General features: G+C 41.5%; 2 protein-coding genes and 1 long non-coding RNA gene across 5 annotated transcripts in view; all 3 read right to left on the reverse strand.

Annotated features, from left to right (window-relative positions):
* The window catches only part of ncoa2 (nuclear receptor coactivator 2), a 60,907-nt gene extending 44,950 nt beyond the window's left edge, over positions 1-15,957 (reverse strand). For all 3 annotated transcript variants that reach the window (XM_069703688.1, XM_069703689.1, XM_069703687.1), the window contains exons 1-2: positions 15,789-15,957; positions 415-500 (exon numbers count right to left, since the gene is read on the reverse strand). The gene's annotated coding sequence lies outside the window, so the exon portion shown is untranslated. The remainder of the gene's footprint in view (positions 1-414; positions 501-15,788) is intronic.
* Positions 1-25,521, reverse strand: part of LOC138623896 (uncharacterized) — a 106,554-nt gene that overhangs the window by 44,950 nt on the left and 36,083 nt on the right. The gene's annotated exons all lie outside the window — the stretch shown is intronic.
* tram1 (translocation associated membrane protein 1) lies at positions 17,398-24,334 on the reverse strand. The gene is made up of 11 exons (XM_069703686.1): positions 24,047-24,334; positions 22,367-22,430; positions 21,276-21,397; positions 21,066-21,182; positions 20,923-20,981; positions 20,711-20,795; positions 20,408-20,478; positions 20,154-20,258; positions 19,919-20,062; positions 19,128-19,279; positions 17,398-18,943 (listed from the first exon to the last, which is right to left on the reverse strand). The coding sequence occupies exons 1-11, from the start codon at positions 24,167-24,169 to the stop codon at positions 18,873-18,875; spliced, it is 1,113 nt and encodes a 370-aa protein (XP_069559787.1). The 5' UTR covers positions 24,170-24,334; the 3' UTR covers positions 17,398-18,872.

The raw sequence follows: 25,521 nt of genomic DNA on the forward strand, positions 1-25,521 counted from the left end.
GATCTGGACACTACCAGGCGCAAAGAAAAAGGTCAAAGCCAGAGTGGTGTCTCTCACATGAGTATCTGTTCTGTACACAAGTACAACTACAGAGCTCATCTAGGAAACAGCTTATACTACAAAGCATTAACAGGGAGTACTTATCAAAGTTAATAGCGGAGATGGAGACGTAAGCCAATAAAACAAATGCTGCAGGAAGAAACAAGTAAGATTGTTTTCACAGACACACGCTGAAAGCAAAAATCAAATCTTTTGAAGAATTTAAAATGAAAAAAAATAGACATTTTCTTTTAGCTTAGATTTTTGTATTGTCTGTACAGTTTGGTCGAAGTGTGTTTGGACAGGAGTGTCAATTTGCTGTATTGCACAGTAGAGTTGCGTAAAAGGAGACTTGGCTGTTGCTGTGCTTCTCACCTTGGTTTCAGTCCAGAGAGTCCCTCAGGCCATTGCTGCAAGACGATAATGCTCGGAAACCTTTACGCATCATCCACTTCCCCCTGCTGAACGAAATAACAGCAAAATTAGGATTTACAGTACATAGTGTGAAACATCACAATGGGCATCATAAAGGTAGAACAGGGTTTTGTAAATACATGCTTTAAGACTATGGCTGCAATAGTTACATGTTGACAATGGGAGATGTAAAAACATATTAAAGGCTGTAACTCTTTGCTTAATTGCTATTTTTATAAAAGAAAAAAAAAAGCCCATTATAATTTCTTGAAATCCAAGAAGCCATCTTCAAATTTTGTGTTAAGTCCAAAATCTCCCCCCAAAAAAATCATCTACACAGAAGAACGTCGAAAAATCTTCAAAGCTGAGACCAGATGTCTTTTTTTTTTTTTTTTTTTTAAATTTTGCCTGAAAATGACTCACTTGCTCTGTCAATTATCCAAACAGTTGCTGATTCATTTTCTCTTCATCAAGTACTTGTTGTTTTTCCAGCTTCAACTATATCAAAAACAATTCTGGTGTTTTTGATTTGTAAATTTTGTATGATTCTTTTTTCACTGCACAGTCATAAAAGATCCACACTTTGAAAACAATAACACTCTGAAGCAATTCCAATCCTCACACAGAGACCCTGCACGGATCATCATGTTTGCTAGGGTATCCTGTATAGATTCAAAACATTGAACCAGGTGCTGTGAATGCTTCTTTTATTGTTTTGTTTATCACAAAACAAATAAATTACTGTAAGATGCCGAAGTTGTTTCGTCTGCTCAACAGTCCAAAATCCCAAAGTATCCACTTGACTTTAGTGCAAGACAGAACAAAGCATCCAATTCTCACATTTGAGGACAACAAGCTTGACATTTGTTGAATGTTTTCCTGAAGTACGACAAGCACCAAATTGCAAACCCGATTTTAGAGGCACAGCTACTTAGTTAACTGCTAATAGTCTGTCAAGTCATTTTATCTCATGGTACTAATTGTTTGCATTAAGTTAGCATGGAACTGCAAGTTAAGTGTCTACAGAGTCTTCTCGTATCCTTGGGGATCTTGAAGCTTATTACATTGTGGAACACAGTGTGCCTTTTTAATCATGGCATATAATTAATTAGACTGGGAAAAAAAAAAAGTTTCAATTTTACATCATATTCCCATTTGGATAATTACAAAATGCAACTGTTAAGAGTCCAAAAAGGACTCTGCCGGGCTATTTGGCAACGCTGATGAGAAATGAGAAAAGAAAAGAAAAGAAAAGAAAAGAAGAAAAAAAAAAAAACCTTCTCAATGAAAAGCTTCTGCAGCTTCACGGAGGTGATTTTCTCCCAAATACATGCCAAAGGAGCCCGCTGAGGAATGCACTCACGTGATGTCATGTGCTGACATAACACACAAGGAGTAAAACCGATTCCCCTTTTGAACCCTGCACAACTGCATAGCTAGAAGCTGTGTAAAGGTGATATAAAGCATTCTGCACATCTGCAAATCACACAATCAAATAGCAGAAATCTGTGCCAAGTCAGCGAAGGTGACCAAACAGACAGTTGAAAAAAATAAATCTTAACAAATACTCTACAAATAGGAGGTATAAAATAGCCGATATGTCTTGAACACTATACAGTCAATCTAATCTTGAATGAATCTTCATAATTGTCTTTTTCCCCACAACTCCACTTTCCTCTTTCCCTTTCCCCTCTCCTGCATGGCTCTTAGTTTTCATCCTCTTGAGGAATTTCCTCAGAGCTTTAATGCTGTCACATGCTCAGTCTCAGTCCAGCTCCTTGATCTGTGGACTGAGTGACAGAATAAAGCAAAGTGTGAAAACACTCCATTGAGGTGAGTTGAACAATAATCATCTTTAAATGGCCCACTGGATCAGAAAACATGAAACTGACGGTGTTCCAGGAAGACCAGTCTTTTCTTCGTTTGTAAATTTAAGTCAGTAACCCAGAAGATCCAATATAAAAATTTTTTTTTAAATAGTATTTACCGGCCAGAAAATCAATCAGCAATACAAGACGAAATGAAACAAACAAAACAAAAGTTGCCATGCATCACAGAAACATATTGTTTACAAGCAATACATCAGCATCTGTAGATCCCATTACATCAATTTACCTGTCTGCAGGCATCCAGCCTGGTAGATGCAAATACTTTTAATGTGCGAGCTAAATGCACCATGCGAGTCCTTATATTCACCATCTACCATGTAAAAAAAACAAAAAAACAAAATATCTCACGTGCCCAGCTAAGCATGACCAGTGCTTCCTGTGACATAAACAATAGGAAGCCGCGAGTGTGAGTGGTGTGAGCCAATCAGTTGAAGACCAGAGGCGAGTCACGCTGGAGCAGAAGACCTCCAGTGGAAAAGGCCGTGTTCCTTCAGACCTGAGGAGCCTTCAGTCCTTAAAGAGCTACTCTACTTGGCACCGACGGCTTGAATGACACTTGTAACATCAACAAAAACACGCGTCCCTGCCAAACCTGTCACTGAGCTTTAGCAGCAACATTAATTGAGTTTCATGTTGCCCGGAAATACTGACAGGATCCAATCAGTAAAGTGACACCCGTGGATAAAAACATTATAAAAGCTCAAATTAAAAAAAAAAAAAAAAAAAAAGGATGGAAAAAGTCACATGGATGAAGCCATGATGATGAAAGCTAATTCTATCACTAAACCCTGCCCCTGGATCATTGAATATCTCATTTGCTCACAGTCCAACCATATGTTGGTATTTTGCGAGGTCAAAGATCATCAGGTTAAAAGTTCAATCTTCCCTTAAACAGACATCAGCCAATGAAACCATACCTTGTTATTGACAGTTTTATTATGCAGAGCATGACCTCACTTTATTGCGACTAATAACAGTCCCAGATGAATGAAAGCGAAACTAAACTATTTGTGAAGAGAAATGAAACTAAAAATAACACCATAAAATGAGTCAGTGTTAAAACAGATGTCACTTCCAAGTTCATGCAGTTTTGCATGTGGTACACTGATCAAGACAATTAGCATTTATTAAGACACAGGAAGTGGCCACAGGAGGCGAGCAGAAATGTTGACTAAAGCCAAACTTTAGGCATAGTTGTAATCCCTTCATTCTTGGAGAGCTGGAGAGGGATCCTTCTGAGTAAAAGGCTTCGTCACCCATGCTGGGCTAACAATGCTAATGAGCCGGCTAATCAGGTTCACGTAGGACAAAAGGGTTGATGGTCCATGTGCTAGAAATTGACCGTAATGGCCAGGTCACAGAGGGGCTAAACACCAATAGAGGTCCTGCTAGGTGCCTTTTGAATGGCCCACTAATGGTGGTCAATTTAATAAGAGTCAAGGCTGATGTTCACCCTAATGAAAATACCCAGCCTTTGAGCTCCAGTTATGCCAAGGCTTGGTCAAGATCCTCTTCTTTACCCATAATCAATAGATTTGGTTCTATCCGGTGTGGTGGAGGGAGGGGGGTGGGGTGGGATGGGGGGGGGTGTAGGAAATCAGATTAGTCAGTCAAACAGAGATCAGAGAAGGTTAAAAGGTATATAGCTGCAGGCTTAAACACACGAACAGGCCATGAGATTCACTGGAAACACCTAAACCTTGATTCAGTTTTGAGCTGAGATGCCTCACAACAAAGCATTCGATAGCTTTTGACGTCAGTGGAGGAATGCGGTTGTACTGGATGTCTCTGTGGAGATGTTAACTGTCCAGTTTACATTCCAAGGTTTCTGTGTATAATGTTTTTGCAGATGGATTAATGCAAGGACACATCAAATATTAAGACTCAGTTTTAGTCTTAGTTACAGGCATGACAAACAAACACTGAAGTCAGTGCTTTTACTCGTGTTATTATGTAGATAAACATGATATGTAGAGTATCCATCATCATTTAGTTTCCGCGTCTGTCACCGTGAATGCAAGATGTTTCAGGAAGGCGGCGGCTCGTATTTGAACTATTTCGGATTTAATATCCTGTAGTCCTGGCGAGATCAGAATATAGATAGATCCTCACATAAAACACTATTATTTATTCAGAAGGCCGGTGCAGATGCGACCCCTGATCCAGGTGCCCTTACATCTGATGCTCAAATAGCGACAGCAAGCGCCCTCAGCTGTGACCTCAGTATCAGTAAACACAAATGTGTAAGTATCATGATGAGACTGATAAGATGTGTTGTAAAAGGTGAGTCATAATGAATGACAAGGGGGAACAAATATGTGCGTTGCTGAAACGACGACGGAAAAGCGGTGATGCGAGAATGAGTGAGCACGAAGCATAAAATTGTGAGCACGACTACTTGTGTCATGTTCTTAAGATTATTTGGAGCTGATCTTATGACCGGTCTGTTGGTCAGCTGCATATCTATTGTGCTTGAGTATGAGCGCGCGCGTGTGTCCACCGTCTTTTATTGCCTGTCACAGTTTGTAAAGAATTAGTTCCCACTGGACCTGAGGCTACACAGTGGAAGCAGACTCAGGATAAGGAGGTGCCATGTTAGCACAGAGAGGAGGGGAGGGGGAGGTCAGCTGACATAACTATGTCACTTTATCAGCCAAAGACTGAGACAATGTGACAGGCTCACAGTAAACGCGCGCACACACACACAGAGACGGACCAATCTGCAAAACACAACTAAACAAAAAGCACCGGCCAGTTTGGATTGAAATTAGTTCCGTGAAAATAAGATAGAAAACATGGTTCCAAACTGGTTCCTGCTCCACCGGACTAAAGTGTGAGCGCGGTAATAATCTGTGGAGCACATTTAGGGGGATGACTTTAAACCCTAGCATTACCTGATTAAGAGTGCTGCTGCTCTGACAGTGGAACATGTAATTGGACAAGACAGAGCAAAGAGCCAAGTGAAGCACCGTCCTCTCCCTCTTACTCTGCTGATCTCTCCTTTTACTAAGTCCCCTGCTGAAACACTTATACCCCCCCCCCCTTTTCCACCGCGTGGTACCGGCTCGGTTCGCTTTTCCATTAGACAAAGGTTGAGGGTAGAACCTGGTACTTTTGGGGAGGGGTATCACCTCTAACGGGGTTCAAAAACAGCCGAGCCAATACTTCAAAGGTGATGTGAAAACACTGCAGACATCTGATTGGTCAGAGAATCTTCACTTGAATCATCACAGTGTGTGAGACACAGGACGTCCTGCACACACACACACCCGCCAAACCATGCTGGTGTAACAATTTTGTTTTTATATTCACTGGATTACTCGATTAATGGCAGCTGTTTAAATCTCACTGTTGGTTGCCAATAATATCCTGTGTTGTTCCTACGTGTGTTACGTTGATGTCACGGTATTTTAAAACTGAAGCGCTCTGCTCTGATGAACAGGAACATTCGGGGGGGGGGGGGGGGGGGGTTACCGTCAGTGGAAAAAGGGCATTTGTGTCAGCCAGGTCAGGTGGACCCCAAGACTTCAGATATTAAACCATTTTTAGCAAAGCAAGTCGGTGACATGCTCAGAGTCAATAACGGACGCTAAAAATATGTTTGTTTTTTCAGGCTGGGTTTTCAGTCAATTAATTGATCACATCAACTTCCAAATCTGCTGCAATGTCTCCAGTGTGAAGTGTTTGTTACCTCTTGTGTTTGAGAATTACCAACAAGGTATTACATAAATGATTCATTTGCGATGACAACATGCGCTGTTAAAACCTTCCCAAGTCAAACTGGACACCGCTTTTTATTTCAGACAGTGGTGGCATCTCTCTGGCTCAGTATCCTGCTTATTTATGACATGACGGATGATATTGTCACTAAAGCCAACAGCACTTTACATGTGACGATATCCAACTTAATCCTTTTTTAACTTCACTGTTCAGGTCAAATGGGACTGAAAGTGAGCTTATTAGTGTCAAACAACTTCCCCAACACTGGTGATTTATTATCCATATATTCAGTTTGTACTGATGAGGATATGAACTGGATGGGGAGACCCGAGATGACTTAATCTCCTGTCACCATTGCTATTAATGTCAAATAAATGTAGACATGGTTAGTCAGCCGCCTCAGAAGAAGCATTATTGTAACATCATCGCTCTGCCTCTCCTGTGTGATCTCCTGTCCATTGAGTGCACTTGTTTTGTACTCCACTGCCAGATGAGAGGTTAGGCAGTTTTGTTTAGACGGCCCACATCTTCAGGTGCCAAAACCACAAATCTCTGGAGTAAGAGCATGAATGGAAGCACTGAAACATGCAAACAAACACATGCACACTCACATACTCTATGTGAGACAAATATCAGTCATCTGACAGCGCTGTCTGACAGGGAATTTGTGGGCATTCCCAGTATCTCTATTTTCAAAATATATGTAGTGCCTGCCTTCTTTACCCCGTGTTAAAAGAACGAGACCTGCCTTATTCTATTTAAAATACTCGGAACAACAGATGTTATAAAGAACCAAACCCCAACAACGCTTTTATCCCACTGGCAAGTTGTGTCCGTTTAGCCGAAGCCTGAAATTGTTTTTGTCTCTCTTCCAAGTTAAGAATCTCCACTGTTATCCGAAACACCTTTAAGAGCCATATTGTTGCTTCTTGGTGAGATATGTATTGCTCCATTACAATAAACATAGCAGGAGCAGCTTGTTCCTCTCAGCTAGTCAACCTTGCAAAATGAATCAGCAACAATGTTTGCACGATGTCTGCCTCTTAAACAGAAAATCTTTAAAAAAAAAAAAAAAAAAAAAAAGATAAAGCCTGCGTTTTGAAAAGATATTGACGAAATGACAGTCTATGATGGACAACAATTATCCGTGTATTGCGTCTGTGTGAATTTTCTTTTACTTTTCTCGCATGTATAGACAGCACATTTATGTCTGTTAGCTGCATGATGTGAGCAAACGTTTGGCCTTTTCTATTCCCACTCAAATTCTCCCAAGACATACAAGAACGAAGGCTGCCACGATCATTAAAGTTGTCATTAATTGTCGAACAAAGAAATGCAATAAAAAAAAAAAAAAGTTCAACTATTAGTATTATAATAGAAGTTTGATTATAGTTTCAACTCAGTGCAGCTAAATCCACGATGTTTGTGTCAAAAGATGCTCATCGAAATGAGGTTGGTTGAATACTAGGAGGAGAGCATCTTGATATAGCTGGTGGTGCCAACTCTTCACTCGTGTGTCATTAAACTAGCAGAAGGAGGAGACACTTGGAGGGGACGGTAAAAAAAAAAACAATTCCTGTCAAACCGCAAAATGGTGGAAAATGCCATGAAAACAGTGACGGAAATTTGAATTTCGATTGGTTTCCTGCATTTATATTTACACAGATGAATGCAAACAATTGAAATGACAATAAAAATGAATAGCAGTAAGCTCAAATAATTGCAATCAGGCGATTATATTTTAATTGTCACGAGCGTGACCGCACCAATGTCCACCAAACAGTGCTTTCTATAGGTTTCTGAAGCGGCTTAGGTGATCTGATGAGCAATCATTTGACTAAAAAAAAAAAAAAAAAAAAAACACGACACATTTTCACATAACTTTGGACTATTATCGTCAGAATATTTATTTTAAAATTCACTGTCCACATTAACCAGATTAATCACCAATCATTGGTAAGCTTATAGTGCAGCTATAGGAGGCTTGGGTGCTGTAAAAAAACAACAACACTTGGGTGCTGCACTCAAGTGTTATAAAGGGAGGGAAAACCTTGAAACAAAACTAATCACAACCTCTCTTCCTCACTAATAAATGAGAAAATCTTTCAATTTTCATTGTTTAGTTATCAACACATAACGCATATAAACAGAACAAAATACACATCTTCTCAAATGAGGGGGAAATAATTAGCAAATTCTGTTTGATGTCGCTGTAAAGTACTATTAAGTACTTACCTATTGTTAATTGCTTGTAAATAAAAAAAAATAAAAAAACTATTATACACTGCTGCATGTCCACCTTCTGACTGAAGTGCTGATTTTACATGCATACCCTGTTCACCTGTTCACACTGGTCATTTCGCTCACCATTTATTGTTAATGGGGCGTGATGTGAGGCTCATGAACCTGTGCGACCGTTTACGTTCTCTGCGATTAGTAAAATGAAAACAAGTATAGAAACAGATCGGTTTCTGCTTAATTTACTCCCAACATTAGCCCACTCCACACCTAAACTATAGAGTAAACTCGGGTTCAGCGAAGGAGATCCCCAAGCCTGCTGAAAACCGTTAAGATAAAGCACGCGAAACAACATTATAGGTCACCGACGGAACACTGCTGAGTCAGCAGAAAGAGAGAGAGAGAGAGAAAAGGTGGGTGGGGGGGGAGGGAAAGAGGGGGGGAGGGGGGGGTGTTGGGAGAAATCACACTGGTCAGAGTTTGACCCTCACAATGTGTACAGCAATGAAAAGCCTGAAACTGAATCCCCACATTCCTCTGGCTTTATGACAGGCGAGTGAGAAATGCTGCTGCTCGGCACATGTCATTTCAGACTACCTAAAGCCCAGCCTGCGATGGTGCTGAAAGGGTGCCGCTTCACCTCCGTTCCAGAATAAGATTGTGTACTGGGCTTCCTCAGGACCGATTCACACTGCATACTTTTGGACCACCCACCCAACTCCAGCAGGCAGCTCTCTGCTCAATCCAAGTTTGCGCTCCCTCCCTCGGTGCAAAGGATTCCACCCTGGGCAGATGGGAGAGGTGCCAACCACATGCTAACACCCTTGCTAGCACCCAGTGCCACAAGACACACTGTGACGGAGGGGAAGGCAGTGCACCCGCTCGCACAGATGAAGGACGGCACGCGACCGAACCCCTAAATCGACACCCCTTCCCCGTCATGCGTTCACTTAGAGAACGCCATCTTGTGTGATCGACCGTTGTTATTCTTAGGGCTTGTTTGATTATGTGCTATTTAAATAGTGCGTTTCATTCCCGAAAATGTTGCCTGGTGTTATTGCACTGGCGATGACAGCGGGAAGAGTAAAGAAAGCCCAGCTCTTCTGAAATGAAAAGACGCCACCTACATTGTTCAAAATAGTATCAGTTATTAGAGCTGCAATGCCGTACGGCGAAGCAATGCTCGGCTGAAAACACAGGGGAAAACAGCTGCAGAAGCGCTGTCACACAATCATGTGACCTCTGCTGTCTCCTCTGTTCAAGCCCAACTGGCTGAGGGCACCTTCTTAGCAACGAGCAGTAGACACCACAATATCCTTTAGCTTGAGAGATCAATATGCACTTTGCTGTGGCTGACCTACATAAGTGGAGGAGCGTGGACTGTTGAAATCATCGGATTGCCTGTAAGCCTCAGGATCCTTGGAGCCCCGGTGGAGTCTCCATGGGAGTGGGGCATGAGGCAAGCTTTGGTGTGGTGTTACTAATCTCGGCTTTTAAAACATTTCAGATCCAAATAACGCAACTAAGTAGCCACAAAATGTTTTCACAAACTTACTGCCACCTGGAATTACCCTCCCCTGTAATTGAGCACATGCATGATCATGGAAACTTATAACAATACACACCAAAGCCTAAATGTTCCTGAATGTTATGTTTAAAAGCCATGCTCTGTCATGGACATTCATCACGGGTAGATTCTCTTGATGGCCAAACGCCGGGCACGCAAACCGCAGGTACACGTTATCGAAGCGTGAATTTGGGCTCAATATTATGAGAAAACTAGTGTAATGTCATGAGAATCCCGAAATCAATCCATCCTTATATCCGACACCACTTCTCCTCAACTCTTCAATGACAAAAACGGAGCATTTGGATCCTTTCTGGAAAGCGCAGACAATCAGCTGAACCACAACAGACCCTGTCGAGGCTGATGTTAACAAGACGGGACCTACTCTCAGCGCAGACAGATGGGGTGGCTGATTTGAGGTCAGCTAATAACACAATGACACCAAGCCCTGAAGCAGAGAGGGAGTAAATACTCCCCGCGTCCCCTCTTCCGTGTCAAAGCCCTCTCAGCTTTCTATCAACCATCTCCGCCTCGCTTTAGATGTCTCTCCTCCGCCGCTTCACCCTCCTCTCTTCCCTCTGCTGTAAAAACCTGGCCATTACCCCACAGCTCATCCCTCACGCCCACCCAGGACCTGTCACACTGCTGTTTCCATGACGACACAAACGCAGAGACAGCAGGGTGAGATGCCCAGCGAGACAAGGCAAACAGATACCAGGGGGAGGGGTGCGTCATGTCAAGAATACATTGTGGACCTTATACAGCATTTGATGGACAGATAACGGGATGTAATCCGATCTGGAACATCTTACCTCGAATTAAAGCCACATGGTTTGTTGTTCGTTTGTTTGCTCTCCCCCGGTGTTGTGCTGCCAGAGTCTATCTTCCGTGGTGGACTTGTACATTTATTGTTATTTATTATTAATAATACCACGGTTCAAGAAAATTGTCTTTAAATGCTCTGCTCAGAGACGGCTCTGCTTAAACCAAAGCAACAGTCATCAAATCAAATGAGCAGATTGGAGCAATGGCCAGTGATGCTCTGCAACATCCTTACAAAAGCCCAGATTCCTGCTTGCTTCTGAAGGCTACATGTTGTCATTTGACACTGCCTTTTAAACGCAGCCCAGGAGTGCACATGAAGCAGCCCGTGTCAGACAGAGGCGTACGCTGCTGTTCAGGAGCCGGCCGGACTAAGCAGCAGAGACACGGATGTCATTTTCCAGCATGGTTCAAGTGAGTCAACTTAATGTTGTTAGCAAATAGGAGTGTGTAGTAACAAGAGGAGCAGTGTAGTCCACCAGTTAAACCAGGCATGTTTAAAAAGGAATTGATGTCATCGTTTAAACAGTCGTGTGTTTGAACGATCTGAGCAATGTGTTCCTCCTCATATTGCTTACGTGTCATACATTCATCATCAACACAGGATAGTAAGATTTTTTTTTTTTTTCCCAGCGGTGCACTTCTTAGACTGAGATTTCAATTGTATAAATGTTGAAACGTTTTAAAAGTAAGGACCCTTCATTATTGATAAAGCTGTTGACATATTCAATTGGATTGTTTTTGTTTTTTTGGGCTGACCAACAACCGCAAAGACAATCAATTTACCATCACAGAAGAGGAAACGAAAAATGAAAGCTGCAACCCAAGTCTCAAATTGTAAATAAGCAAGTAACTTGATTATTATTAATTACGAAACTAGATGATTAATTAATCAATCATTTCAATTCTTAATAAGTGTGAAATCCTAGAGGTCAGTTTTGAAAAGAGGAATTTTATAAATTCATAGGTACTTTATAAGTCTGAAATAGCTTCCCTTGATAACCTAAAGCTTAATGCCTGAATAACAATGAGCCAGAATTACTCAGGGACCTCATGTGATTTAGGAATTCACCCCTGCATTGCGTGCCAGGCAATATATTTGTTCAGAAATACAAAAGAGAGCAGAAAAGGTGAAAACATGGATGCAAGTTCAAAGAAATGAGAACAAAGATGAGCTCAGCAGTAATAATCATGGCAGGAAGGCCTCACTATAGGGCTCAAGTTTAAGTAAATTATGACGACATATTTTACCCACTTTAAAGGCTTAAGACAAGTATCTGTAACCTTGGATCAACATGACCCAACATGTAGATACATGTTTTTTTCCCCCAGCTCGTCTAGCAATACTATTTATATAGCTTTGACAATTATTTTTTAGTATAGACTTATCTGACACTTATTTTATAATTGATCAGTCCAAAAAGTGTTAAAAAAAAATGATATTAAAAAAAAAATCCTATCCCAGAAGCCAAGATGTCACCTTAACCCAAACATGATTCAGTTTACAATCAAGATGGAGGAAACCAGAAATTTCTCCACAACAGAGAAGATGGAAATTTGTCAGAATTACTCAAAACCTCTTTGTTGACTTGTTTCCAAGAAAGGTCCCCATGAATAAAATTGTGACATTACCGTGAGGCTGAACTACAAAAAAAAATAATAATTCAAGAACTGGCAGCGTATGCAAAAGAACAAGGGTCGACAGATTACGGGATCACTCGGGTGACGCAACAGAGCAACCCGTCACAGGGCAAAAGTCAGCGATTACAAGTTGACAGGTTTGTTTCCAAGTGCACTGGAACTTATTGATTTGTTGAATGAAATTATGAACACACGCTGGACATGTAACAGGAAGCCAAAAGGAGCTAAAGATCAGGACAGAAAGATGGGGTGAGTACTCAAATTCAGGACTGAGTGAAGCACAGAGCGAGAAAAGACAACTAGAAGGAAGACCGTTTCCAAATCATGTGCCGAGATGGGAACTACTATGCCGGACACCTGTTGCTATAGCTGTACTTTACGATTCGCTCAGGCATACTTTTAGGTAACACCCAGTACACAAACTGTGCCGAGTTAGTGTGAGAAAACTTCCAGCCAGTTATCCTTGTATAAACATCCACATACTTGCATCCACGCTCACATGAATCCTGGCATCGTCCCAGCGAACATTCTTCTGCACTGTTAAATTAAAACCCTAACAAAACAAAAAAACAACATTTCTCTACTTCCTTATCTGTTAATATGATTCTTAATACAGTCTGCAGAATTGTTTCATTGAGAAGCAAAACAAACAACAAAAGCCCAAAACCTGCTCAAACAAAAACAATAGCACATAATGCAGGAATGCAGGCTTGCAAGTGCACAGGACTGCATTCCTGGCAGCTCGTAGAGGGCTGTCACGGGCATCGTATGGCTGCTCCATGTCCTCGTGAAATACACTGGCGAAATTCAAATGAGGTCAGGTTTAGAGGAGGCCTGCAAGATATGAGGAAGATCTGCAATGTGCGATAGCATGGCTCGAGACTGCGATGCATCTTGCAATATATATGTTTTTTTTTTTTTTTAAAGTGAAGTGTGCATATCAGCTGCAGAGTTCGTGCGACTTTCGGCTTTAGCCGCTTACATTACACCCAGACGCTGAATTCCCCGTGTCGGCTGACTTCAGGAATTAAATACAAACATGCTTAAATCTGAAAAGATTGCACATGAACATCCAGCTAATTCAACACAACAATAACGGCGTCGCACTTTTATCCAGGTCTCCATCATGCAGCTCAAATGCTCGCCTGCTTGAGTGGAAGTGCAGAGCGCATGTATGGAAAATTATTTTTTTTTCCAATTTCACAGCATCTCAGGCAAGTCTTCCGTGATGTGTTTATTGCACTCGTTCATATCGCGGTGATGACGAAAATAATGAATTTCTGTTAGCGCTGTTCGAGAGGATGTTTTCTTGCAAGGACCAGCAGTTTGATCTGCCTCTATCCATCCACAAACAGAAATACTTGCAGCGTCACATGTTTTGTTTTGCTGCAAACTACAAAGTCAATAACTTCAGGTTATGTGCCTCGGAGAGAGAACGTTGTTCAGGCTGGCAGGAGGAGTATTTTGCAAGTGGTTCCTAGACAGCACATGCACACATGTGAAAGGAAGTAACACCTATTAAAACTTTTTTTTTTTTTTATTAATTGTTTTCCTTTCACTCCTCTTTACACATTGCTCTGGTCAAACATGAACGCAAGACGCACTTAAACAACACGCTCGCATTTGTGCACAGGTAAATACGACATAAGTAACAAAGAATCTGTACCAAATAACCACCAGGTCATCATTTTTTTTTTTTTTTTTTTTTTAATGCTGCGGCCTTCTACAAAAAGCGTTTTAGTGAAAAACATGTGTCACACGCCAAAACTGTTCCTTTTTTTTTTTTTTTTTAAATGTCTTACTTTGCACATTGATCATCGATCATGATACCGACGGATCCGATTGCAATCCGTCGCATCACATTATCACAGAAGCAACGAAGTTTGCGGCCAAAACCCGCGGCCGGACGACGCGTCGTGCGTTAATAAATCTCGTATCAGGTACGCGACGAGATCCGTGCGCCGTCAGGTGGGCAGTGATGCAACAGAAACCCGCTCAACCGGTTCCGCAGGATGGGTTCCTCCAGCATTACCGAGAGGGAGCGTTTGACAAGTCATCGAAACGGCACAAGCTGTGTCGGCCCGTGTAGTCCCGGAGCAGTCAAAGCACGAAGGAGGGCCGTGCACTCTCAACACGGGCACAACAACACAAGTTAAAACCTCGAAGCTGCAGCAGCAGCACCACCCACCCCTCCACCCTCCCCACACACACACACACACACACACTGCATTAAGTGCCTCACGTTTTCAGACAGCATCTTCTCTATTCATACACGTCCACGTCAACACGTCCACAATGACAACTGCTGGCGTATTTGCGTCGCCGCGTAATTATTCCCAACATCATTTTTAAGTTGTTTCGTTGCGGGTTTTGCGCCACAACAAACTGCAAAGGCACCGCGCACGCAAGACTTTCTCCTCTCCGGGGGGCTACGGGTGCAAGGAGCCCACGTCTTGGGTGTCTCGTGCGTGCAGCCGTGTCCGTGGACAAACTTTCTCTTTTCTTTTTTTTTTCAAAATGTTTAAAAAGCCACTACTCCCCAAGTTGCAAAGTGCTACCAAAAAAAACAAACAAACAAACAAAAAAAATAGCCCGGCTGTGCTAACTAGCCCCCGTCGGCGGAGCACCGATCCTCAGCAGCGACAAGCCAAACGCAAAAGAGAAATACGAGTTCAAGCAGACAAATAAAACATTTAAAAAAATATATATTTTTAAATTTAAAATTTAAACGCAGGACGTTTCGTCAACTTACCTAACGCGGGACGGGGGTCCCACCGGTCGGGTAACGCCACAACAAACGGGGTTCGCAGCCCGCTAACAACACATGGTAATAAAACTGTCCCGACTCACCACGGCGCTCGAGCCGAGCGACAACGAGCCTGCAGCTACGCTGTTAGCACGTTAGCTCCGTCCCCTGCTACACTGGCGAACTTGGTCCGGCGTTTGGAGACGCGGTCGGTCACTCCGCTCACTCAGCACAAAAACAACCCCCCCCCCCCCCCCCAAAAAAAATAAAAATAAAAATAATAAACAATGACACATGAAAGTATTGTGCACGCCACATTTTTTTTTTTTTTTTTTTTTTTACTTTCCACCAAAACGCACACGCGACTACACACCGCCACGCAATAAAAACAAAAACAACAAAAACAAACAAAAAAACCCACCTGGGTGAAACAATCGCAATAACTCCCGTGCAGAAAGCTCGCTGTCTGCGCCGTCTCATTAAGTTTGCTGCAGAAAAGCTCTATTGACAGCCGAGCTTTAGCCCAGGAGCTAACGCTGGCTAACGGAGCTAACGCAGAAGCGGAGACGGAGAGAGAGAGAGAGAGAGAGCCTGTGCCAGACGCAGCCGAGATTTGAAGACCTCAACACTGGATCAACACGGATTTCACCCACGAAAAACACCCCGTCGCCCTCTCCGCAGGGGGGGAGCACAAACGCGTGCGGCTACTTACGATTTCACACTTTTGGCTGCGTCCTCGCTGTTAAATTCCGTTTATCCGAAGCGGCTCTGACCTTCGCGGTAGTGAAACAACATTTCTGCTGGCTAACTGTGCCGCCATGTTACTCCCCCTGCTCTGCAAACCAATGCCGAGTGTTTATCTGGCTGGTAGCTGCTATCCTCCCCCACACCAAAGCACATCACGGGGCTCCAGCAGTATCAACTCGCTTACCGTCGGGGAGGGAGGGAGGGAGGTGGTGGTGGTGGTGAGGTGGGGTGGGGGTGGTGCGTAAACACTCCTACGGCCATTTACCTGTTTAGGCTGACACTTTGCAGTTTGACTGATCAGCATCAGTTTTGTCCACGTTTAATCTGACGACAGCTGACAGCCGCTCACAACTGTGCCATGTCAATAATGTTTAAATGTGCGTTGGTGCTATAAAAAAAAAAAAAAAAAAAAAAAAAAAAAAAAAAAGGTGAGCAAACCCACCATCTCAACTCCGGTTTCTCAAGAAGGAAAAAGTGCATTATATAGAGCCTATTACGGCGGTAACATCCAGAAGCAGCGGACATATGGCTCTTAGTAAGATGTATGTAAATTTAAGGTCATAAAGATTTATATGACCTTATAAAAGGATGGGTGGAAGCGCTGCGCCGCAAATAAAAGGGCCGCTGAAAGGAATGTGGGGTTTCCTTTTAATCACAGCATTACGAGTTCAATTCCAGTGGAGCCTAGTTAATTTTAACAATAGCTATAACACTCATCACCAGCAGTTAACTAGACAGTGATGAGAAAAATGTGCAGTATGAGGGACAAGAGTTTTCACAATGCCATTTGGGTTGCTATTTGGAAAAAAAAAAAAAAAAAAGGACTAAGCATATTAAAACACGAACACCGCAAGCTTTAGAAACACTGCAAATAAGCGTGTCCTACTTATTTGGCTACCTTGATTTACAGTCTGGTCAACTGTGCATGGATCAAACAAGCGAGCAGGCGTTTTCTTTCATGTAAAACCTGTGCAACACCGCCGCCAAGTGGTGGAGAAACATGCTGGATGTAGAGAGACGGAAGACATCCAGCCACACATCAACACTTATAGGGTTTTCTCTTAGTCACAAAAGGGCAGGACTTGTATAGGATGGTGCTCTACAAAGTATAAAGTGAATTTTGACTCATTGTGTGTCAAGGTGTCTCTTTTTTGATAAGGGTGGAGGTCTTAGCCTCATTTTTTTTTTTTTTTTTATCCTAATTTTGTAAATGTATCGGCTTTGGAAAATATTGTGGGTTTTACAATACACGAGGTGACAAAATGTACATGTATTTGTCCCCACAAACTAAAATAAATTAACATCAGTGTACTTTTAAGCTGTATTGGAATCTGTTTTTGTCATTTTGTTTCACCAGGCATGGTTTTAGCAATGTATTCTACTTATTTATCACTGTATATAAGAGTGAAACTTAACTATATACTATATTTCTGCACCATAGTTCAGAAGTCACTGCTTTTAAATGCTAAATAAATAAATAACAGGCTTCCCCTCAGTCATCATGTTATCTTTTCCTTCATGTTGTGTTTCTTCACACAAAATATGAAACATATACTCTTATTAATGCAGGCAAATAATAATTCCAATTGCTACTTTTATTTTAATAGAACATTTTATTGTTTTGCAGGATCAACCCTCAGGACATGTTGAGAAAACCACACACTGCTGGAGGCAACCATGACTCACCACTGTGTACCTAAAATTACTTAATGGGTTTATTCTTTAGAATAAGCCGGTGTTACCTAGGTGACCGATTCCTACAATGCAGTTACTGCACTCCATAGCTTTATAAATTCACTTTATGGCGTGTAAGTTAAAGGCAGATATCAGCAGTCAGGCTCATTTGGCACTGTCAATAGTGGCAGAGGGGGGAAAACAGTCAAACAAAATATGTTTCATTCAGTCCATGAGTCGATGACAGGTCATTCTTGTGGACATTTTGAAGGAAAGCAACCCCAAACCAACACAGTGAAACCATTTCACTTCAACAGCAACTGAGGCAGGACTCAGTCACACTCAGTAAAGGGATGGGTTTGGCCTGATGGAGTCATTTCCATTTCTTACAAAATTATATAATTGAAAACTAAAACACAAGATGTGTTTATTCATTTACAGAATTATAGATACAACTGCAATAGATTCGGTATAAATTCATGGCGAGAAACTGGTGTGATTACAGTGCTCCTGTGAACTCCAATGATTAAATGCTACATCAGGTTACGTCTTTGCTGGCAGCTTTTGCATAATACTGAACTGTGAATCTACATTACAGCATGATGTCTGATGTTTACCATGGTTGCTTTTATTCATCCTTCATCACTGTTCGTTAGTGAACACTAAAAACTACACGTATATCGTACCTCATTTTCCATCTACAGATATCTGCTGATAGGCGACAATGTTTTGCTGTGTGAGTTTGAGTGGATGGTGTGGACCCAGTCTTAAGGATGGTGACCACAAGACTGTTTTTTGCAACCTTCACTTGTGGAAAAGCAAAAGACATTACATTAAGAGACATAAACTCCATAAGATGTCTGCAAAAATCACTCAAGAGAGGGACAGCGGCAAAGCTGAGCTGGCAGTTATAAATACAAGGAGAATAAAAGGAAATGAAAGACAAGCTGGAATATGCAGTATTTAGAAAAAGTATGAACTGATCAGAACTGGGAGTAATATTAAACACTGAAGTGATCATTTCTGGTATTTTGAAATTACACACTCTGTACAAAACAATCCGCATCAATAGGCACTTCTTAAATAAGGTCTTTTTTTTTTCAGAGTTTATTTCTGGAATTTGTTTTCTTTTCATTAAAAATGGCACAGCAGGGCAAAGATTGGAAATGAAGGTGTAGTGGACCACTGGCGACATGCGAAGCTGAATGTATTCTGGACCCTCGAAGTCCAGCTGGGAGGTCGGTCCTGTGTGGGAGCTGGAAATTCATGTCATGGTCACGGAGCTGGGGAATCTGTTGGCTGGATGCAGCCACGAAGGCGCCGGGACAGATGGTTCTTTGAGGCGGGGGTGATAGGAAGGGCTGAGAGGAATGTTTTATGAGGACTTCTCTTTTCTTGCTCTTGGTGAATCAGCTCCGTGAGAGTTCACTCCATTTACTCCATTGGCTTCAAACAAAGGACACAGCCAGGTTAGCCTCGTTTAATGAAAAGGTAAACATGGATATCATTCATTTAATAGTTATTCCAAGAGAGGATATGTGACTTTAATTTTCTTTCTCCAAATTGTATTCTTGTCGTTTTATTGCTTGGGGAAATGATTGGGTCTTTTGACTGATGCTTCCTCACTCACCTTTGTCTTTCTTTGATTTGCTCTTGGTAGGAACTTGTTTCTTTTTCAAGGTCTGAGCCTGGGCGTGCTCTCTCCACCGGCGCAGCTGAAAGTTGATAAATTTCCACATCATGAAGGCCTGTGTGAGGCAGATGGCGGCCAGGACAGTTATCCTAGGAGATAGAGCAAACAGTCAGAGTTTTGTGTGTGTGTGTGTGTGGTTCACAGCGACACTGGTAAACATTCGACACAAATTCTGAGCTCTCTGTAGTCCCACTTTGAAATGCTGAAAGAAAAGTCTACACTCAGTTAATAACATGAAAACATAACACAACAAAGCTGTCCATTTTGAAGCTGTGTGTAGGGTAGTGAAAGATTAGTTAAAAAAACAACAAAACAAAAAAAACAGAGCCTTGCATCTGCTTTGTACAAGTTGTCTTGTGGTTACATTTCACACTAATTTACCAAAACTGGTGTTCACTGCTATGAAGGAGTTCTTTCTGTATGTTTGTTTCTTAAAGCTCTCTATAACATGCTTTAGTAGGTCTAGAGTCTATAAAAATCCATTTTAGCAGTTCATTGAATATTTCCATCTTGTAGTACATTTATTATTGCCCCAGGATATTTATGAAATAAATAAAATTAAAAAAAATAAAAATTCGAGTGTAAATCACATTTGCCATTTTTATAATGTTAAAGATTTGTAAAATATAATATTTTCTGACTGGAATTATACTTTTAAAAATAATTTTGCTTGTAGATTTTCAGAGCAGAATAAATTAGTTGGTCCTACTTCTCTCAGACACACTTACCGGATAAAAATGATATTAAAGTTTCCTGCAGCCAAATCAAAGCCTTGGTTCTCAGCTGTGGAGAGGCCAAAGCCCACGGTGAGGACAGACAAGGACAGGGTGAGCAGCCGTCCAAGGACAAACAAGACGGCCCATATGGTGAAACTGTGAGACAAGAGGAGGACAGTGATGATGCGTTCAAGACTTCTCATCAGCAGTAACTCTTTAATGTGAAATGCGGAAGGTGAGAACTCACCCCGTTTGTCTGTTCTCGTTGCTGAAGTAGATCAGGCGGGAAACGTGAAACAGGAGCTCGACAAAGTAGTGCAACACGAGCAGGACCAGACCCAGACGGTTCAGACTGAAAGACACAGGAAGATAGCTTTATTATAGACCACAGGAAAAATACAGGGAGACACCACTAACCTTCTCCTGAAGGGTGGTGTACAAACACAAGCACCACAAAATCACACACATCACTTTGGGCTTTTCTAAAGTGGCACTTCTTACTTGAGAACATAGGCGCCGGCGATGTGGACCAGGTACAGGAAGATGTACACAAGCTGGCGTGGAATATCCTCCTAAACAGTAAACACAAAGGATGGGAGGCCAAAAATGGTCAAAATATTTACCGCAGTGTGGCTTTGCACGTTGATTTAAGTGAGAGGAGTGTGATTATTTGAAACAATGCTACGTAGCCAAGAAAGTCAAACAGGAAATAGCCTGAGGGTTCGAGGAGAAGTTACAGTGCGTCATCCGCCCCCAAAATGACAGACTCACTTCACACATACGTATACACACACACACACTGACCTTCTTAGTCTTTTGGAAATAGAGTTCTGGAAGAGCATGTAACCAATAGCCCAGCTGACAAATGAAGTAGAATTTCATCTGGAATCTGAAGGTAAACAAAACGTACAAAGTTAAGAAATTGTGACAGGTTCTCCTGTCTATTTATCCATAAACAAACAACAAACACCATCCCTAAAATGCACATGACTTCCACACACAACATTACAACTTACGGCATCAGTGTGTGTGGATAACCCTCCCACAGGGCGACCGGATTGGACAGGAAGTTTTCCTAATAACAAAGAAGCCTCCAAGTAAGTTTATGGGCTTAACACATAAGGAAACAAAAACAATGCCAGCCAGCTGCTGTACGTACCGACAGCAGGATGCTCGCGCCCCAACCGAAGGAGAATAAGTAGAAAGCGCTGAGTTGGCCTGACTCATTAAACTTGCTGTGTTTGGTTTTGGAGAAGTGCTTCTTCCTGTTGATTTTCTGCAAATATGAACAACAATAAACAATGCAGAACTGTTTTCCTGTGACTAAAGTCTGCGTATTTCAGTGTGTGTGTGTCTTTGTCGTGCTTACATCCAGCACGTACTCCTGGATAATGGCGTGCATGATGATTGCAACCAGCATGTAGAAGAAGATGGTGGCCAAGTCCTTGATGCCATGGTGGAAGTGATTCACGGCAGTCTCCTCTGGGGCTTCTGTCGCACACACGAGTATGTTTCATTCATAATAAAAATATCAGATGCATCTTGTTTACGAAGGCTTTAGATCCTTAAAATGCAATGCCGTTTAATTCATTTGAGCCAAGTGATTCACAGGTTTAATAACATTAAATCCTACGGTGATGTGTTTGGATTAGTGAGTCCCGGCTTTGCAGTATGACACCACTGAAAATGCCTGAGTCATAGACTGGATTAGCACAGTCAGTGTCACACACAGACCATCTTCCGTCTTTCTAGTGTTACATATTGCCCATAGAGCCACTATCTATGAAGCAGAGATGGGTGATACACGAGCACAGTTCAAGCCTGAGTGGTACTCTTTTACTCATTGTTAATGGAACCGCATGAAGAAATCAATCCAATTGTTTGCACAAATCAGCAATGACAAAGAAAAAAAATGCAATAGCATTATTGAATTTGTTTCAGAGTATTGACTGCAGAGCGACGGGGGTCATGTGTTTTTTGTCTTATTAGATACAAGCTGTAAATAAGTTACAGAGGTAGGTAAGTGGTAAGGTCTCGCAGATAAGAACTGAATCACTGGCTGGCAGCCTGCAGCCTTCAGCCTTTGCAACACAGCTGGAATACGTACGAGGTCGTGCATTCTTTCAGCAGTAACTGTCGTTGGCAAAGAAATTGTTAACCTTGAAATGAGCATGACATTTGAATTGGGAGGCCTATATTACACCTTAGCCCAAATTCGCCCGGCACAACCTTGCCACAAGAGAACTTTATAAATCAGGCGGACTAAATTTAGCTCCAAAGGGGAAAAAAAAGAGCTCTCAAATGGGTTCGTTTAAGGCCACAAAAGTACCGCTCTAGAATCCAAATGAGAGGCTTCCAGCCAGAAAAGTAAAAGAAAATACTGCCTTGTACGCTAAAGCTCAAACATTCACACATCATCTGAAAACATTGGTTCTCACCACGAGGAGATGTTTAACTTACCAGATGTTGATATGGTGACGTTGTACTGGACAGTTATGAAGAGAACTGCAAACTTTGAGGTGACCTGTCGGTAGATATGAAAAACATGTGTCAGTAATGGAAGATTACCCACATATGCCAAATACGACAGTCATGCAAACCTGGAGCAGACAACTGAAACCGTGCACAACACATTTTTACTGTAAATTCAAACAGGGACCTTACAGTAAGGGTTACTAAAACGTGGAGTATTGCACATAAATACATATCAAGGACACTATGGTTGACTTGATTTATATGAATATTGACATTAAAGTAACACATTGTTTTTTAGGTCACTGAATATTTGATTTTAACAATAAATAAATTCATTTTTTTGGCTGAAAATACACATAGATCAAACATAACATGGAGACATGCGTTAACTATGGCAATATAAATGTGGCACTAATTTTGTAACAGCAGGAAATTGTGATAAAGGGGTCAAACTCCATATAAAGGTTTTAATAAAAGATACAATAATTAAAATCAAATAATTATAAGAATGTTTGCTTGCGAAATGGCCTTTATGGCAAATAATCACTGCTATCATATCGCGGTGATATCACTGATGTGTGATGGAAACTTAAAAATGAGTCAGCCCAATAAATGTGTTTGAGAATTAGCAAATACAGCTGCATCAGGATAAGTTCGAAGTTCCTCCTTCAAAACAAAAGAGCTACGTGGGCAACAAATTCAGATCAAACATACATTAATACAAAAAAAAAAAAATTCTCGCTATCTGTTAGATCGTAATTTTAAAACAGCCACAACAATTATCACACAATTCCTGCAGCCATTATACCAAAATACGGGTTGCAACAGCGAATATTTGTCAGAAACTTTACTTTGAAAAGCGCAAACAGGAAGCCCACTAAATACGGCTGACTGGACACCAGCGCTGCTGCGTTTAACTGAGGATGAAACCCGCTTGAAATAAAGCATATATTTGAGTTAAAGAAGCCCAGAATGCCTCGGGGAGCCTGTGATGTTGAATGATCGGATCCCGGCTGTCGGCCTGCAGCATTTGGTGACATTTAAAACGCTCTTTAGCTCCGAGGACAACTTTCAGTTTTGGTGCAAGCGGGTTTCGGCGATGACAGCCTCTCAATCGTTGTATGATTGCCACGTAACACATCTACGCATTAACCAACCAAGTCCAGAGTGGTGCAAAAATACTGTAGCCACCGACATCGATACAATGCTGTAAACTTGCAACATGCTGAGATATTTCCTCAGATACGATTGCACAAAAATAACTTTTAAGTTTTTTTTTTAGTTTTTAAAAAAATATAATTAAGCGGCGGGCCTGGAGACTAGTGATTTGAAATATTCAAGATGGGAAGCGGACAGATGGAAAGTGAACACTGGTTCCCACAACGCTTTAATGCAGACAGACTATATATTTGATAAAAACCTAAAGCCCAGACACTCGAATGAGTTTATACCGGTTTGGAATAAAAGCAAAAGCGAGGCCATCGCGCACAGAAAACTTTCGATCACGAGAGGAAGTAGTGTGAAGAATAGATCAGACAGCCATGTCAGTTTCCAGGCGAACATATGGGAAGTATTCTGTATTCAGTCTGCCAGTGATCGGTGCGCCGTGCCAGCCGAGCATCCCCTGCATGATTAAAAAAAGACCCATTCAACATGTGGACTTACCTCAAACATCAACCCGAGGAGGAACACCATAGCAACACAGGAAACAATATCAGCATGGTTCTGGATGACAAACTCATGGCTCAGCACCGGAGGATTCTTGGTAGTCTTTTTTCGGATCCCCATGACGACACGATGCGGGTCGAACTTTGCTTTACGTGGGGAAGATTTGGTCTTTTTCTACCAGATAGTCTGATATTCTTCTTTACGAGAGCGCTCAAAGCTCCCTCCTGCTTCCGACATGCACAGGGCCAGGGGAGCCAGCGATTGAATGGCGTGTCACTCTTCTGCTAGTGGGAGGATCCACGGAGAGAGCTGCTGCGCCCGACCAACGACACTCTTTACGCACAAGAGACAAACAGCTGGGGCTCTCTGTCGCTACCTACAGGTTTGGAGTATAAGGAGTGTTGACGATAGTTCACTGCCTGCAGATACAGTACCTGCTGTATTTATTTATTTTATTTTTTTTTTTTTTACCATATCTGACAATTACCTGCATCTTGAGGTCTAATTGATATTTTAGAATTACTGGGCAATGCTGGAGCCTCAAAAGTTCGAGGGGAGCGTTCCAACGTTTTAATTAAAATAATTCAATTTCAATTTCAATTCAACTGTCATCAGAAAGGAGAATAAACATATTTCTCAAAATGCTCAACTATTCCTTTAATCAAAATACCACAAACTAACTGAAGGGGACAGGTATCATATCAGCTTGGTTTATGGGTACTGCATTACAGGATACATGTACTATAAAGTTAGAGAACAAGTGTTCAACAGGGACACCCAACTCAGTTTGGTCCTGGGGCCCCCTAGTGGGTTAATCTGGCCCTGAGATTATAAAAGAGAACCTCAAAATGGGAACATTTTATCTACCCAGTCCACCAATGTCATCAAAACAAAAAAAATAAGGATTAAATAGATCTTTGAAGTGTGTGTATTCCTAACTTGTTGATGTTAAAACTGATCTAATTACTCTCAGCTAGACTTGCATTAAAAGTAGCCTCGGTTTATTTGAATACACACATAAAATAGAAAAAAAGAGTGTAATAGGATTCCCAGAGTTAAAGACTATGGAAGGTCATACGGCATATGCCAGGTACACAGCAATACAAAGATAAAGTTAGCTAACATAGACTAATATTAGGCACCATATTTCTTCTTCTATTACTGACATGGTTTTACTATAATTTTGAGGTTATTTGGTTTATTGTCTCACATTTGGAAATAAGGAAGTCTAACAGGGTTACTGATCTGCGGTAAACACATGCTTGCAGTAATCACTCAGATTACAGGAAATGTCACTCTTCCTATCCTTTGTGTCCATTCCAATCAAATGAAACACCTGTCTTCACCATATTTTTTACTTGTAAAATAAAAAGTATCTGGGAAAAGACAGGCCGGCTGCTTTAAAATAATAAAAAATGATCTTTAAGTTCTTAAAGATGGAAGGCTTTGACAGTCAAGTTTGGACTGTGACC

The sequence above is a fragment of the Brachyistius frenatus genome, unplaced genomic scaffold, assembly GCF_029030835.1.
Source record: "Brachyistius frenatus isolate BFR_SWC_R1_liver_20210118 unplaced genomic scaffold, ASM2903083v1 Contig_47, whole genome shotgun sequence".
In the NCBI taxonomy this organism is placed as follows: domain Eukaryota; kingdom Metazoa; phylum Chordata; class Actinopteri; family Embiotocidae; genus Brachyistius; species Brachyistius frenatus.

Bases quoted from the DNA above. Each gene is read 5' to 3' on its own strand.
- tram1 (XM_069703686.1), bottom strand. From the start codon at position 24,169: ATGGGGATCCGAAAAAAGACTACCAAGAATCCTCCGGTGCTGAGCCAT. The intron at 21,183-21,275 runs GTAAGCACGACA...TCATATTTGCAG, and splicing joins TCCAGGAGTACGTGCTGGAT to AAAATCAACAGGAAGAAGCA. The intron at 20,479-20,710 runs GTCAGTGTGTGT...TTTACTGTTTAG, and splicing joins ATTTCCAAAAGACTAAGAAG to GAGGATATTCCACGCCAGCT.